Source organism: Natrix helvetica (genome assembly GCF_964273705.1).
Source record: "Natrix helvetica genome assembly, chromosome: 8".
Taxonomy (NCBI): domain Eukaryota; kingdom Metazoa; phylum Chordata; class Lepidosauria; order Squamata; family Natricidae; genus Natrix; species Natrix helvetica.
The window spans coordinates 7,317,381-7,331,250 of NC_138559.1; the positions used below are offsets into that span (position 1 = coordinate 7,317,381).

Consider the following 13,870-nt stretch of genomic DNA (forward strand, 5'->3'; position numbering starts at 1 on the left):
GGTCCACCGGTGGTCCACAAGAAAATGTTGGTGGTCTGCAGAAAAATTACTTGCATTATTTATATTGCGCTAAATGCTATTTGCCTTTTTTAAAAAAAAATTCAAGTTAGTGGTCCACGGGATTTTAAATTATGAATTTAATGGTTCCTGAGGTCCGAAAGGTTGGTGACCCCTGGTCTGGAGGGCCTTAAGGGATTACTAACAATAATAGATCCCCATACCTAAGCTCAATTACTACCTAACTCCATTTTAGTCTAGTCTAGCAGTTGTGTGAGTCTACTGTGGACAAGAGTAGTAATAAACTTTGTAAAAAGAAAGCAAGAATTAAGAAGCATTCTTAATTTTATAAAATGGAGCATCGATTGGGAAATAACCTTCATTGCAACACCACCAAAAGGCAAGAGCTTTGGAGGATGGGACTAGACTTTTTGCTTTTCAATTGTTAAGGGACTCTCTTGTTCTTTCAGAAATGCATTTTTGTGGTCATCTCATCTCCCACAACATCCTCAAATCCAGTGCCCCCCCATTGTCTGAAAGCCATTGCTTTAGCCAAGTTTTAGAACCTCAATATTTAAGAGGGAAAGCACCACAAAGATGCGAAATCACAAGATGGAAATGCATTGATGGAGCGCATCTGCACGAACTTTTATCCATCGTGGCTTATTTGAAATAAGGGATATTGTGTCCTTGGGGGAAAAGAATGGAAGTCATTGTCTGGGAAACACGACATTGGCAGTTAGTTAGAAAATGGCAAAAATAAGGATCTGGCAGCAAAACATAATTCAAACAATTGTTGTTAGATACTTGCCTTAACTACAGTGGTTTCCACCACGGTCCTCTGTTCCAGCGGGAACAGAGGTTTAATCCTATTGGTTGAAGGGTCTGACAGCTCCCTATAAAAGGGCTGCTGTGAGACTCAACCTTCGCTGGATTGTTCTCACTTGTTGTACTTAATAAAGAGCTGTTGTTACCGTTAAGCCTGTGTGTGCCTATCCATTACCCAATCTAACAATTGTTATGTTGGCTGAGGGACAGACTCATCTCTTTCTCAGCATACAATTATGAGCCAACTTCCTGTTTTTCCCAATATCCATGATGGAAAGCACCTGACAGTATTTCAAAATAGGACTGGAAAACAAAGCTTATGTTACTATTATTATTATTACTTTTGCCATCAGTGGCCTCCTGCAAAGAATTAACTTGCTGCAATGGCCTCTTGGAGTTTGAAAACCTCACCACTGGTTATTTTAGAACTTTGTGCAAAGATACCAGAGTGATGTAAAAAGAATGCAAGATTCCTTCGAGATATATTTCCCTCCTTCTTTGGTTTGGCTATCTTTAAAGAAAACAGTTAACAGCAGAAAAAATGGAAACAGAAGAGAACAGAACTTCTTAAAGGCACAAACTCCAGTCCACTCACATCTCTCAAGATTTATAATCTCACACTTACCCACAAAATTATCCACGAAGGAAGAGGCAGATGGAAACAAGGGGGGGGGGGGTAAAAATACCAAGAAAACAAGCACGAAAGCAAACTGCCAAATACAAAATTCAGATTGAGTCATCCATGGAAAGGACTAAGGCTCTTGCTCCTTCTATAATCTAACTCCATATAAGGCTGAAAGATAGTAATGCACAATATTTTACATCTTAAGTAAACATCTGGAATAGAGATGGCTGTCATGAGCCACGTGAAATTTCACTGCAGTTCTATCAAATTATGGCCAAATATCAGCATTTGTAGCAAAAATGAAAATACTGCCAGGTATGAGAATTCCTTGGTTTTCCCAGTTGCAATGTATGGCTGTGAAAGCTGGACCATAAGGAAGGCTGAGCGCCAAAGAATGGAGGCCTTTAAACTGTGGTGCTAGAGAAGACTCTTACACGTCCCTTAGACTGCAAGGCGATCCAACCGGTCAGTCCTAGAGGAGATCAACCCTGACTGCTCTTTAGAAGGCCAGATCCTGAAGAGGAAACTCAAATACTTTGGCCACCTAATGAGAAGGAAGAAGGACTCCCCGGAGAAGAGCCTCATGCTGGGAACGATGGAGGGCAAAAGAAGAAAAGGACGACAGAGAAGGAGGTGGCTGGATGGAGTCACTGAAGCACTCGGCGTGAGCTTAAATGGTTTCTGAGGGATGGTAGAGGACAAGAAGGCCTGGAGGAATGTTGTCCATGGGGTTGTGAAGGGTCGGACACAACTTCGCAACTAGCAATAACAAATGAGAAATATCCCTATTTTGAGGTTGCATTGCGGGATCCCTTCGTTTTCCACATTATGTTCATTTCTGGGAAGGTCTTCATGCCAGATAGATCATCTTGGAGAGGGTGAAAGTTTATGCAAGAGTTGTATTTCTGCTGCTAACCTATCTAGTCCAGGATGAGGTTGGGTAAGCTTATGTCAAGGGCCCCATTTTCTGAAAATGTCATGGGACTCTATAGGTGGGGATAGATAAGAAGTGGGCAGGAAGAAGGATGGTGGGATCATCCATCTTTTATTTTTCTGACCATCTCTACTCTTTCCAACCTCTCCCATTTTTTTCAACTTATGCAGCCCCCAAACCCAGATTAATTACAGAAACTAACCAAAGGGTTGTGTGAAAGTAGCCTGAAGTCTGTATAGAATTAGTCTCAGGGTCACCAGGGATCCCTGCCCATGAACCGTTCCTCTCCCATTTCTAGGGGACTAGAATCTAAAACATACGATAAACGGTTGCAGAAACTGGGCATGGCTAGTCTAGGGAAGAGAAGGACCAGGGGAGACAGGAGAGCAGCCTTCCAGTATTTGAGGGGCTGCCACAAAGAGGAGGGGGTCAACTGTTCTCCAAAGCCCCCAAAGGCCAGACAAGGAATAATGGATGGAAACTGACCAAAGAGAGATTCAACCTAGAAATAAGGAGGAATTTTCTGACAATGAGAACTATCAACCAAAGGAACAGAAGTTGCCTTTGGAAGTTGTGGGAGCTTCATCCCTGGAGGCTTTCAAGAAGAGACTGATTGCCAGCTGCCAAAAATGGTGTAGGGTCCCCTGCTTGGATGGTGGGTTGGACTAGATGACTTACAAGGTCCCTTCCAATTCTATTAATCTGTTAGGGAATGGACTGCCGATACCACTGCTGACTGATAATATGGGGAGCCTTTGCCAGCCTCCCATGGTTAATGTTGTTGATAAGAGTGCTGTTCAGAATGCTTCTTGGTAATATTAGAATGCAGAGAAAAGTAGCAAAGATGATTAGGGGTCTGAAGGCTAAACCATACTATGAACAATTGAGGGACCTAAGTACTGTGTGTCTAGTCTAACAAAAAGAAGCACCAGGGGTGACACAATAGCAGTCTTCTAGTACTTGAGAGGCTGTCAGAAAGAAAAGGGGTTTAATTTATTTTCTAAAGCACCTGAGAGTAGGACAATAAGTACCAGATGGAAACTTAGCAAGGAGAGAAGCAACCTAGAACTAAGGAGAAATTTCCTAATGGTGAGAATACTCAACTAGTGGAATGCCTTGTCTTCAGAAGCTGTGGCTGCTCCATCACTGGAGGTCTTCGAGAACCACTTGTTCAGAATGGTATAGGGTCTCCCTTTGAGCAATGGGTTGGACTAGAAGACATTCAATGACCCTTCCAACCCTGTTATTTTGTGCTTATTTTCTTTTATTGAAAGAACAGGCTTTTCAATGCCATTCTCAGTAGGATGTTCTTTCAGACCTCCCTTATTTAAATCTTCTAAAAGTTCTGGGCAGCCATTATGGAAGTCAATATGGATTATTTGTGGGTAAATAAACCTTTTGATATGATCTTGGATTCCTTTTTTAAAAAAAACGCAATATCTTCCCTTCAAACTCCTATTTCTAATCTGATCTTCCTCAAAATTTACTTAATCTAAAAATGTAACTATGAACGTATGAAGAATGGCTGCAGGATTTGGGTTTGGCTAGTCTAAAGAAAAGAAGATTTAGGGTGTCATGATAGAAGTATTCCAGTACTTGAGGGACTGCCACCAAGAAGAGGGGGGCAACTTATTCTCCAAAGCACCAGAGGGCAGGACAAGAAACAACTGATGGAAACTAATCAAAGAGAGAAGCAACCTGGAATTGAGGAGAAACTTCCTAACACTGAGGACAATTAACCAGTGGAACAGCTTGCCTCCAGAAATCATGGGTGCTTCATCACTGGAGGTTTTTAAGAAGAGACTGGACAGTCACTTATCTGAAATGGCATAGGTTCTCCTGCTTGAGCATGGGGCTGGACTAGAAGACCTCCAAGGTCCCTTCCAGCTCTATTCTAAAACGTGGATTCAACCCTCTTTTGTGGTATGACAAAAAAACCCCACAATCTGTGCACAATTTTCAATAGCTTCCACTTCTGCTATTTTTTGTTTCAGAGGCACTTTGGAATTCATTCACCTGGGATCAACTTGGGGAAAAGTTTCTTAGATCTACCAATATATTGTAAACAAATGGGAGTAGCCAGAGGTTCGGTTTAGGATGGATTGAAGAGAAAGATGGAGTCGGGGAAACCCAACCTGTCACTTTACACCTAGACTCCTCCCTCACGTAGGCAAAAAATCCCACATGGACAACAGATCAACACTCTCAACAGTTCATAGGCCAAGCAGCTGAGGAGATCTCTGTGCCAAGGTACCTCCAAACATCAACGCCCTGCAATAAAATTCACCTCTTGAAATGCAATCCCGCGAACTGTCCTTACGTGACTTTTCCCACTTTTATTTACTGGGTTATTGAAGAAACTGGATGTTCCTCTCAATTTTTCCGCCTCTCCCCCTTCCCTTATTTAATTGATTGGAGGTGCAGAAAGAAGATTTAGGCATGAAATGATCTGCCTCCAGATCTCTACAAATTTTCAAGCGGTTCTGCCTACAGGTTCATGTTAGCAATTTCTGCTCAATAGGCAGAAATACCATTTGTCGAAAGCAGTGATGGCGAATCTTTTTGGCACAGACGTGCACATGCGCATGCGCACCAGAAACTCAGAGACTAGCTGGCCGGTGCACATGCACACACTGGCCAGCTGGTTTTGGGGTTTCCGGCATCTGCAGGCGCATGGTCCAGCTGGTCTTTGGGTTCCTGGCATGTACATGTGCATCATCCAGCTGGTCTTTGGGTTTCCGGAGCTCTGGTGCGCACAAAGATCAGTTGTCCAGCGTGCATGTGTGCCCCGGAAACCAGAAGACCAGCTGGTGATGATTCATGTGCCCACAAAGAGGGCTCGGCCTGCCACCTCTGGCATGCGTGCCATAAGTTCGCCATCACGGGTCTAAAGAAAACACCTTCCTTGGGATAAAACCCACCAGCAGTACATAAATGAAGGCTTTGGTAGTCCTAGTAATTTTCTTGCTGCATCCTTCAGAGCTGAGTTGAACCTATCTAGGGTTGTATTTTTTTCACTTCTACAGCAGGGGTGTCCAAACTTGGGAACTTTAAGACTTGTGGACTTCAACTCCCAGAATTCCCCAGCCAGCATGGCTGGCTGGGGAATTCTGGGAGTTGAAGTCCACAAGTCTTAAAGTTCCCAAGTTTGGATACCCCTGTTCTACAGTATAGACGGATGTGTCTTTTTTTGGCCATTCTTGGCTATGCCTTGCAAAAAATACCAATGAGATAAGTGAAGATTTACTGTACGTTGTCATTTGTATCACTGTCACTATCACACAGTGGCATCGTTACGGAGCCCAATCCAACAGGCTATGTAGCATTGTGACATTGTCATGCTGTCAGGCCCGCAGTCATATTCTTTTTAGGATCTTTGGCTTGCCACTCTCTCTCTTTCTTTACTATGCTGTTTCATTAGTAGGGAATTGGGAGGGGGGGTAGTAAGGAGTAGAATGTTGTTGTCAAAATAAAACTTTCCTTTCTAGAAGCCCAAGGTCATCCTTTGTCTTTGCACCTCTGCACCTGACCAGAAGTGCAGGAAGTGCATAGCCGCAGCCACGAAAATTACCGAGTTGGTAAAGTTAAGGATAGGCCGCCACTGTGGATTCCACAGATGTACCAACATGTCTCTCTAATTAAATTGGAACTTTGATGAAAGCTATGCCTTGAACTCTGACTTAATTCTGGATGATATTTGGAAGGCTGACAATGCCTTCCATCCCTGACTAAGACGGACCATCTTTATGGAACTAACCCAGGAAAAAGAAAGAAGCAGGACTTGGGGAAATAAAAACAGGTGAAAAGTGATATATACTATTTTTTAAAAAAAGTCAGGTTTATATATATATATTTATATATAAAAACAGAAAGCTACAATAGATGTGCTGCAGTTGGCTGATTTTTTCTAGTTGGTTGTAGAGATATCTGAGCACAACCCCCCAAAAGTATATAAATATATTTGCATATTTTGAACCTTCTCTAATGAGGATATAACTGGGACAGAGACCTCGGGAGGGGTGCAGGAAAATAAAAAACATCAGCAGCAAACATGTGAGTGAAGTCCAACCCCCCTTTTTTTTAACATGTCGCACAAAATGTACGTCAAAAAAGGAGGCGGGACTTTGATCACATGATCACGGACGCCATCTTGACTTCTTTGCCCGCCCTCGTCCTTCCCCAATGGCTGCCCTTGAACTGGGGATGGGAGGAAGAGAGAAAACAGGCAAGAAGAACACGAGAAAACTCTAAAGGCACAAATGGAGAAGAAGAAGAATCAGTTATCCACAAAGGTTGAAGAAGCCAACATGTTACGTGGACCATCCACTCAAGTCTGTGCACGTTCAGGGCCTGTTATATATATATATATATTTGTTATATATATATATATATAAAAAAAATATTTAAAAAAATTAAAATTTTATTAATGAAAAAAAAATGAAAACATGTCCCCTTTCCTCGATGCCCCAGCCGATCATTTGAAGACGGAGTGGAATGTGGAACATTCTGGAGCTTTCATCTTCTTCATGAACTTTTTGAACTCTTTGTTCTTTTTATCCCACTTGTGGATGGCCGTCAGCAGATACTGGGTTTTCACTTTCCGGCCCATGATGAGAAACTGGTGGCTGAGGTTGTCCAGCTGGTGGCAAGGACAGTCTGCCCCATTCTTGAGGTACAACACGAGCTTCTTCAACTCTTTCTTCTTGATGGTGCCCAATTTCAGAGCCTTTTTCTTCCTGGGGATGATTTTCTTGTCCCCGTTTTCTTTCTTCACCTCCTTGATTTTCATCTTCAGGGCTGGAAGGCAGAAGAAATTTTTTACTTTTATTCATGAACATTTTGAATACAGTGGGTATTCCCCGTTTTCCCAAAAATAAGAACTCCCCGAATAATAAGCCCAATTGGGCTTTTCAGTGCATGTGTTAAAATACCGTATTTTTTGGAGTATAGGATGCACCTTTCCCCCCCAAAAGAGGGTGAAAAATTGGGTGCGTCTTATACACTGAATGTAGCCCTGCACACCCACCGGCCCCAATCCTTTGGCCTCTGCCTCCCTGCAATTTACCTCCTTGCAGCAAATGGAGAAAATGGGGTTTGCAGAGGCGGCAATAGGCTATGGCAAATCCTGCAGCTGGAAACAGCTAATTGTGCTTAAACGGAAACTTGCTCTTTGCTGCAAAGAGGCAAATTGCTGGGAGGCAGAGGCAGATTTTTTTTTTCCTTCTAATCAGGCTAAACTGAAACAAGCTGTTTGCTGTTTGCTGCAAGGAGGTAAGTCAATAACTATAAATGCCTATAGAATGTTCACATTATTAGACTTATTTTTTAAAGATTGCTTTATTATTGTTTTAGACAACTTAATGAAATGAAGAAGTTTTTTAAAATAAATGCTTGATCTGAAGAGGCCCAGTGCTATTGTATCTTCTTTTACAAAGGACAGAATAATAGATACTTCCAGAAAGCCACATCAATTTTAACAACATCTGTACAAGTATAGTCTGAAATGTAACACCACAAACAGTGTATATCTTCTGTACTGTTTGCTGCAGGAGGCAAATTGCTGGGAGGCAGAGGCAGATTCCCCCCTCCCCCCGTTTTCCTCCCCAAAAGTTATACTTCGGAGCATCTTAACTCCAAAAAATACGATAAGCCCTCCCCGAAAATATTGCAACACAGCAGCAGCCATGAGGTGACCACGCTTGCCATCTCCTGCACCTAAAAAATAATAAGACCTCCCCAAAAATAAGGCCAAGTGCTTATTTCAAGGGTCAAAAGAAAGTAAGACCCTGTCTCATTTTGGGAGAAATACGGTATCATTTACAAAAGAAGAACAAAAAGAAGAAGACAGTAAATAATATTAACACATATACTGGTAGCAATAGTAATAGTATAACAGAATGGGTTTGCCTAAGTTTCTTTTTATATTAGCTTATTTATACTTCTGTTAAATATATTGGCGTATTTATAACTATAGGCCATTTTTATGTTTAGTTCATATAGATTTTTCTTCATCTGATTTCAACCTCTTATCTCTAACCACTCATACAATCTACGTATTCCTTATCAAGTAATATTCTAGATAGATAGATGATAGATAGATAGATAGATAGATAGATAGATAGATAGATAGATAGATAGATAGAAAGATGATAGATAGATAGATAGATAGATAGATAGATAGATAGATAGATAGATAGATAGATAGATAGATAGATGTCTGTGTGTGTGTGAAGTTGAGCTTAAAACTGTGTAAGCTGGAAAAGAATTAACTGATGTTAATAACAGAATAACAGAGTTGGAAGGGATCTTGGTGATTTTCTAGTCCAGCCTCCTGCTCATGAGGAAACCCTACACCATTTCAGACGAATGGCTATCCAACATCTTCTTTAAGACTTCCAGTGTTGGGGCATTCACAACTCCTGGAGGCAAGTTGTTCCACTGATTAACTGTTTCAACGGTCAGGAAATTTCTCCTTAGTTCTAGCTTGCTTCTCTCCTTGATTAGTTTCCACCCATTGCTTCTTGTCCTGTCTTCAGGTGCTTTGGAGATTAGGTTGTCCCTTTCACATCTATGCTCTTACTACTGTGAAACAGAGGGTATGTCCGCTAAAGCAGCCTTCCATAACCTTGAGGTCCTTCATATGTGCTGATTGGTTCCAAAAATATTCAGTAGAATCACTATTGGAAAGTTAGAGAACTGCCGTCCAAATGTATGGAGGATGTAGCTGAAATATCCCAAATCACAATGACCAGATATGTTTCCCATCTCCTGGAAAATTCTAATCCTGACCAGCAGTTACTGCACCTGTGTATGGTTTGCCAATTGCACAGTGGCAGATAGAACAGCGCTCCAGAGGGCCAACGTCATTGCCCAGAAGATCGTTGGTTGTCCTCTCCCCTCCTTGGGAAAGCTTTATAGCTCCCGCTGCCTTAAGAAAGTTCCAAACGTTCTTAAAGATCCATCTCATCCTGGGCACCCTTTCTTTTGAACTATTACCATCTGGCAGACGGTACAGGATAATTAAAAACAAGGACAAATAGGCTGAAAAACAGTTTCTATCCCAGGGCAGTAACTATATTGAATTCTGTTGTATAGTGCAATATTAATGCAGTATCAGAGGTTTTCAATTCAATTATATACAATGTGAAGGATGCATGTTTTTGCTTTATTCTTAAAGTTTTCTTATGTATGATGTACACTGAAGATGGCATTTAATTTCGTGGTATGAGGTGCAATGACAATAAAGTAAACTAACTAACCACATGTTTGCCTCATTAACCAGCAGTTCTATGTACTGGAAGTATATATTCTTGTGAAAAAGACATGTTTACCAGATGTTCAAAATAGTCTCCTAACTAACATTGAGAACAGTCAGTGACCTAAGGAAGCATTCTGTTGAGTTGCCTCTTATCCATTTAGCTTGTTTAGAAATAACTGTGTAGGAGGCATGTCAATACTTGAGGCTTCAAATCTTTTTGTTGGCTGAATAATTCAGTTATTTATGTTTCCTCCACTGGCAGCCAAAATATCTTGGATTATTTGACGATCACAAGCAAAAGGAAAGGAAAGGCAGGGGAGAGGAGGATCCAGATTAGTAAAATTTCTTGGTATCTCTGTACCGTAATCAAATGATCATGGAAATGGGAGAAGATTACTCTATGGGAATGATTAAATGATTCAAAGTCTTGACTTATCCCCAATTAGATGAAGCAAGACCTATCCTTCAGTGGTGCCCCTTCTTCCTTCTCTCTTTCTCAATTGTTCACAATTGATAAGGCTACCAAACTCAAGAATCATGACTCTTGGTTGGCCTACATCTCTAGATCATCACTTCCATGGATTAAAAATGTAACTATCGTACCTCAAACCACCAAGATCACGGTCCAACACAAAAGATACCATTAAGTGCAAGAGGTGGCATTTCAACTGAGAATCCCATTCAGGATATCAACTGTCCCACAGATACACACCCCAAAAAAATCCCTGGCATGTAGGAACTACCAAGAGGAAAACTTTATCAAAAGATCCATTTAGGCCCAGCAGAAGCAAAGTCAGCTCTGAAATTTTCCCACGAAAACCCATATAGATTTTAAAAAAATATTTTCATCCTTTTAGGTACAGCAGAAGCAAAGCCAGCTCTGAGATTTTCCCACAAAAACCCATATAGGTTTCAAAAAAACCTTTTCACCCATGGGCCACCCACAGGTCATTTTCCACCAACTACACTCAGTAGTTTTGTTTTGAGAAAACATTCTGTGCCAGTTGGTAGCTCCAAGAACCTGGCCTTGGTGGTTATCTCCTCTGTGGTGGCAATAGGCTCTCATGCATTCCTCCTTAGGAATTTACCAAAAACCTCCCCTTCCATTTCTGTTTGGCAAACTGCGAGCTGGAAACTGATGTAGGCAATGAAGAAAGCGAGTCAGCTTTGACACAGGACACAAATGAGAAGATCCAAACCAACATCATTGTTAGCTTGGTTGCTCCAGCATTTGCTATTCTCCTTCAGCTTGGGGGATTGAGCAGAGCAGCAGGTGGGAGTCACTGGGGTGGTACCTGCTTTGAATGCCAAAGGCCCCAGTTCTGTGCTTCTCATCCTTTGATTTTAAAATTGTATGATGTATTTGACACCATTTTATGCCTATATATTTTCATTAGTTTAAGTGTAATAAAATTGGTTGAGAAAGGGGGGAAAAGTTGGATTTGTGGATTCTCAAGGTAAAATGGAGTAGGTAATTCTGTAACTGTCCAATGGAAATCCTTGCACATAGTAGACAAATAGTTGAAATGGGTCTAAAACAGACTTCTGAATTCCTCAACATTCCCCCTGGCTTCGTCTGCTTCCCAACTCTTTCCAGATGCCTCTTCAATAGGCTTTAGGGTTGTATTGTCTATGCTTTTCAATAATCTAACAGCTGGTGAGATCTCAGGTATTTGCACTTCGTCCAACTCTTGGTAGGAAAGCTGACTGCTGTGTTGGCCATGCAAGCAGTCATGTTGGTCTGACCTAGGCTTCCTAAGAAAGCATAAATCATAATCTTAGTCCCCCAAACCCTCTTTTATTTAGATGGCTGTGAATTATGGTCATTCACAGCCTGTAATGATTCACAAACAGTCTATGAAGATTCTGACAGATGTCTGCTCGGGTTGCCACAGCCTTTCAGGGTAATGTTGATAAGCATCCACCTTTATCTCCCTTGAAACGCTGCCAGAGACTTAACTGCCAATTAGTTTTGCAAGGCCAAACGGAGCACAGAGTCAAACAGGACCTCAGAGCTTGAACCGACTAGATGAACTAATTGCTTCTTGCAAAGGCTCATGTCCGTTTGCTCCTCTTTTATGTCTCATGGGAGGGGCCAATCATCTCCAAGCCTTACTCCCAAGTCGCCCCTTTTGTCTTAACTGTTCTTGCCTTCTGGCAGCTCTGCACATGCGCACCCTGGGAACAGGCTCGCACTGTTCTTCTGCCTCGCTGATGTCAGACTCCGGAGGCAGCACATAACTATCAAATGGCCCTGGCCTCCTCTCTGAGTCAGTCACCGGGATCTCAGGTTTAGTTTTCCGAGCTTTCGGACTCGTGCTGGAACCCATCCACAGGGAACTCCTGTCTAGCACAGGCATGTCCAAAGTGCGGCCCGGGGCCAAATGTGGCCCTTTTTCAAATTTCAAGTGGCCCGCAGCCTCTTCTCCCCACTGGAGTTATTTGTTTAGTCTTTCATAAAATACTGTATTTTTCAAAGTATAAAGATGCATCTTTTTCCCCTCAAAAAAGAAGGTAAAAATCTTGGTGCATTTTATACACTGAATACAGCATTTTTTGCCTCCCAAAACTCTGCCCCCTTCACCAAAATGGCTGTGCATAGCCTTTAGGAGGTTTTCAGAGTGCTCCTGGGGGCTGTGGAGGGCATAAATGAGCAAAAAACGGGCCATTTTTTGCTCAACTGTGCCCCCCCCAGCCCCCAGGAGCACTCTAGAAGCCTCTTAAAGGCTATTCATGCCCTTTTAAAAATAGGCCCATTTTCGTGGGAGAGTGCAAAAACTTTTTTTTTTATTTGCCTCTTCAAAATCTTGGTGCGTCTTATACTCCGAAAAATACGGTAGTTAATTCGCATTTAATGTTAAGGGTTCAAAGAATGTCAGGCTGAATGATCGGCCCCACACATTTTCACCTCACCAAATCTGGCCCTCCTCGCAAAAAGTTTGGACACCCCTGGTCTAGCAGCATGTGCGTTGGGCTATATGTCATGTGTGATATTTATATGGTTCCCTGAGGATGGGATTCATCATGAGTCCAAAAGCTCAGAAGACTAAACCTCTAGCCTTGGTGACCAATCCAGATTGGAGCCTGCAACATTATCATGGGACATGTATTTTTCAGAGGCGGTTTTCAGACAGTTCAGACCAGTTCGGGTGAACTGGTAGTGGCGACCTGCAGATGGGTGGGCTTGCCCACTCACCCTGGCTCTATGCTGTCCTAGTTAGCCATGTTTTTGAAGCCACATGCATGCGTGCAAGCCACGTGCACGACCACATGCGCAGAAGGCCGCACACATATACGGAAGGCACGCATGCTCATGAAGCAAGCATGTGGTAAACTTATATGAAACTCACCTCTGGTATATTTGCTTCATTCCTGCATTATGATTTAGCCTAGTTACCTGCGGGATCGCATCCTACCTCATACATCCCTGCGACCAATTCGCTCTCACAGAGAGGGACTCCTCCGGGTACCGTCCACTAAGCAATGCCAATGGGCGGCGCCCAGGAGTAGAGCCTTCTCTGTGATGGGCCCAACCCTCTGGAATGACCTCCCCCCCGATATCAGAACCACTACTGACCTCCGCTCCTTCCGCAAGAAACTCAAGACCCACCTGTTCCAATTGGCTGGCCTAGCCCATCTATAGTCCCATCTTTATCCTCCTGGCAATTATTTTATTCTGGGGTAGTTTTCTAGGGGTAGTTTTTTTAATGTATTTCTAATTTTTAATTTTAATTGTTATTGTACAGTTTGTATGCCGCTGCCTCCATCTATATCTATATGTATTTATATTGTGTTTTTAAAAATGACTGTACACCGCCCCGAGTCTCTTTGGAGAAAGGGTGCGGTTTATAAATTAAATAAAAGTAAAGTAAAGTAAAGCAGAAAATATGAAGAAAGTTATATTTCCTCCTGAAACTGAACCGAAAATTATATGTTGAATTGATTTATGATGATCAGTTTACAAAAGTTCAACTTTGGCACTAACCTATTTGACTCCTTTGCATCTTCCAATTTCACCTGTCCATCCATTCCTTTGGCTCCCAAGAGAAGTTCCAGGAGTCACTTGATCTAATTTTCAGCTTGGCTGCATTGACTTTGACCCTTATTTTCTCAATCTAGAGTAGGGGTGTCAAACCCGTGGCCCATGGGCCAGATGCATCACGTGCTAGCTCCGTCCCCACCCAGTTTAACAAAAGGAGGGGAAGTCCTGATCGTCACATGATGCCGC

At 42.2% G+C, this 13,870-nt stretch overlaps 1 protein-coding gene across 1 annotated transcript in view; it reads right to left on the reverse strand.

Annotated features, from left to right (window-relative positions):
- Window positions 1-6,198: 6,198 nt before the first annotated feature.
- SFRP1 (secreted frizzled related protein 1) overlaps window positions 6,199-13,870 on the reverse strand; it is a 60,425-nt gene continuing 52,753 nt past the window's right edge. The window contains exon 3 of the mRNA XM_081960816.1: window positions 6,199-7,181. Within this exon, the coding sequence (XP_081816942.1) occupies window positions 6,859-7,181 (323 nt within the window). The 3' untranslated portion in view covers window positions 6,199-6,858. The remainder of the gene's footprint in view (window positions 7,182-13,870) is intronic.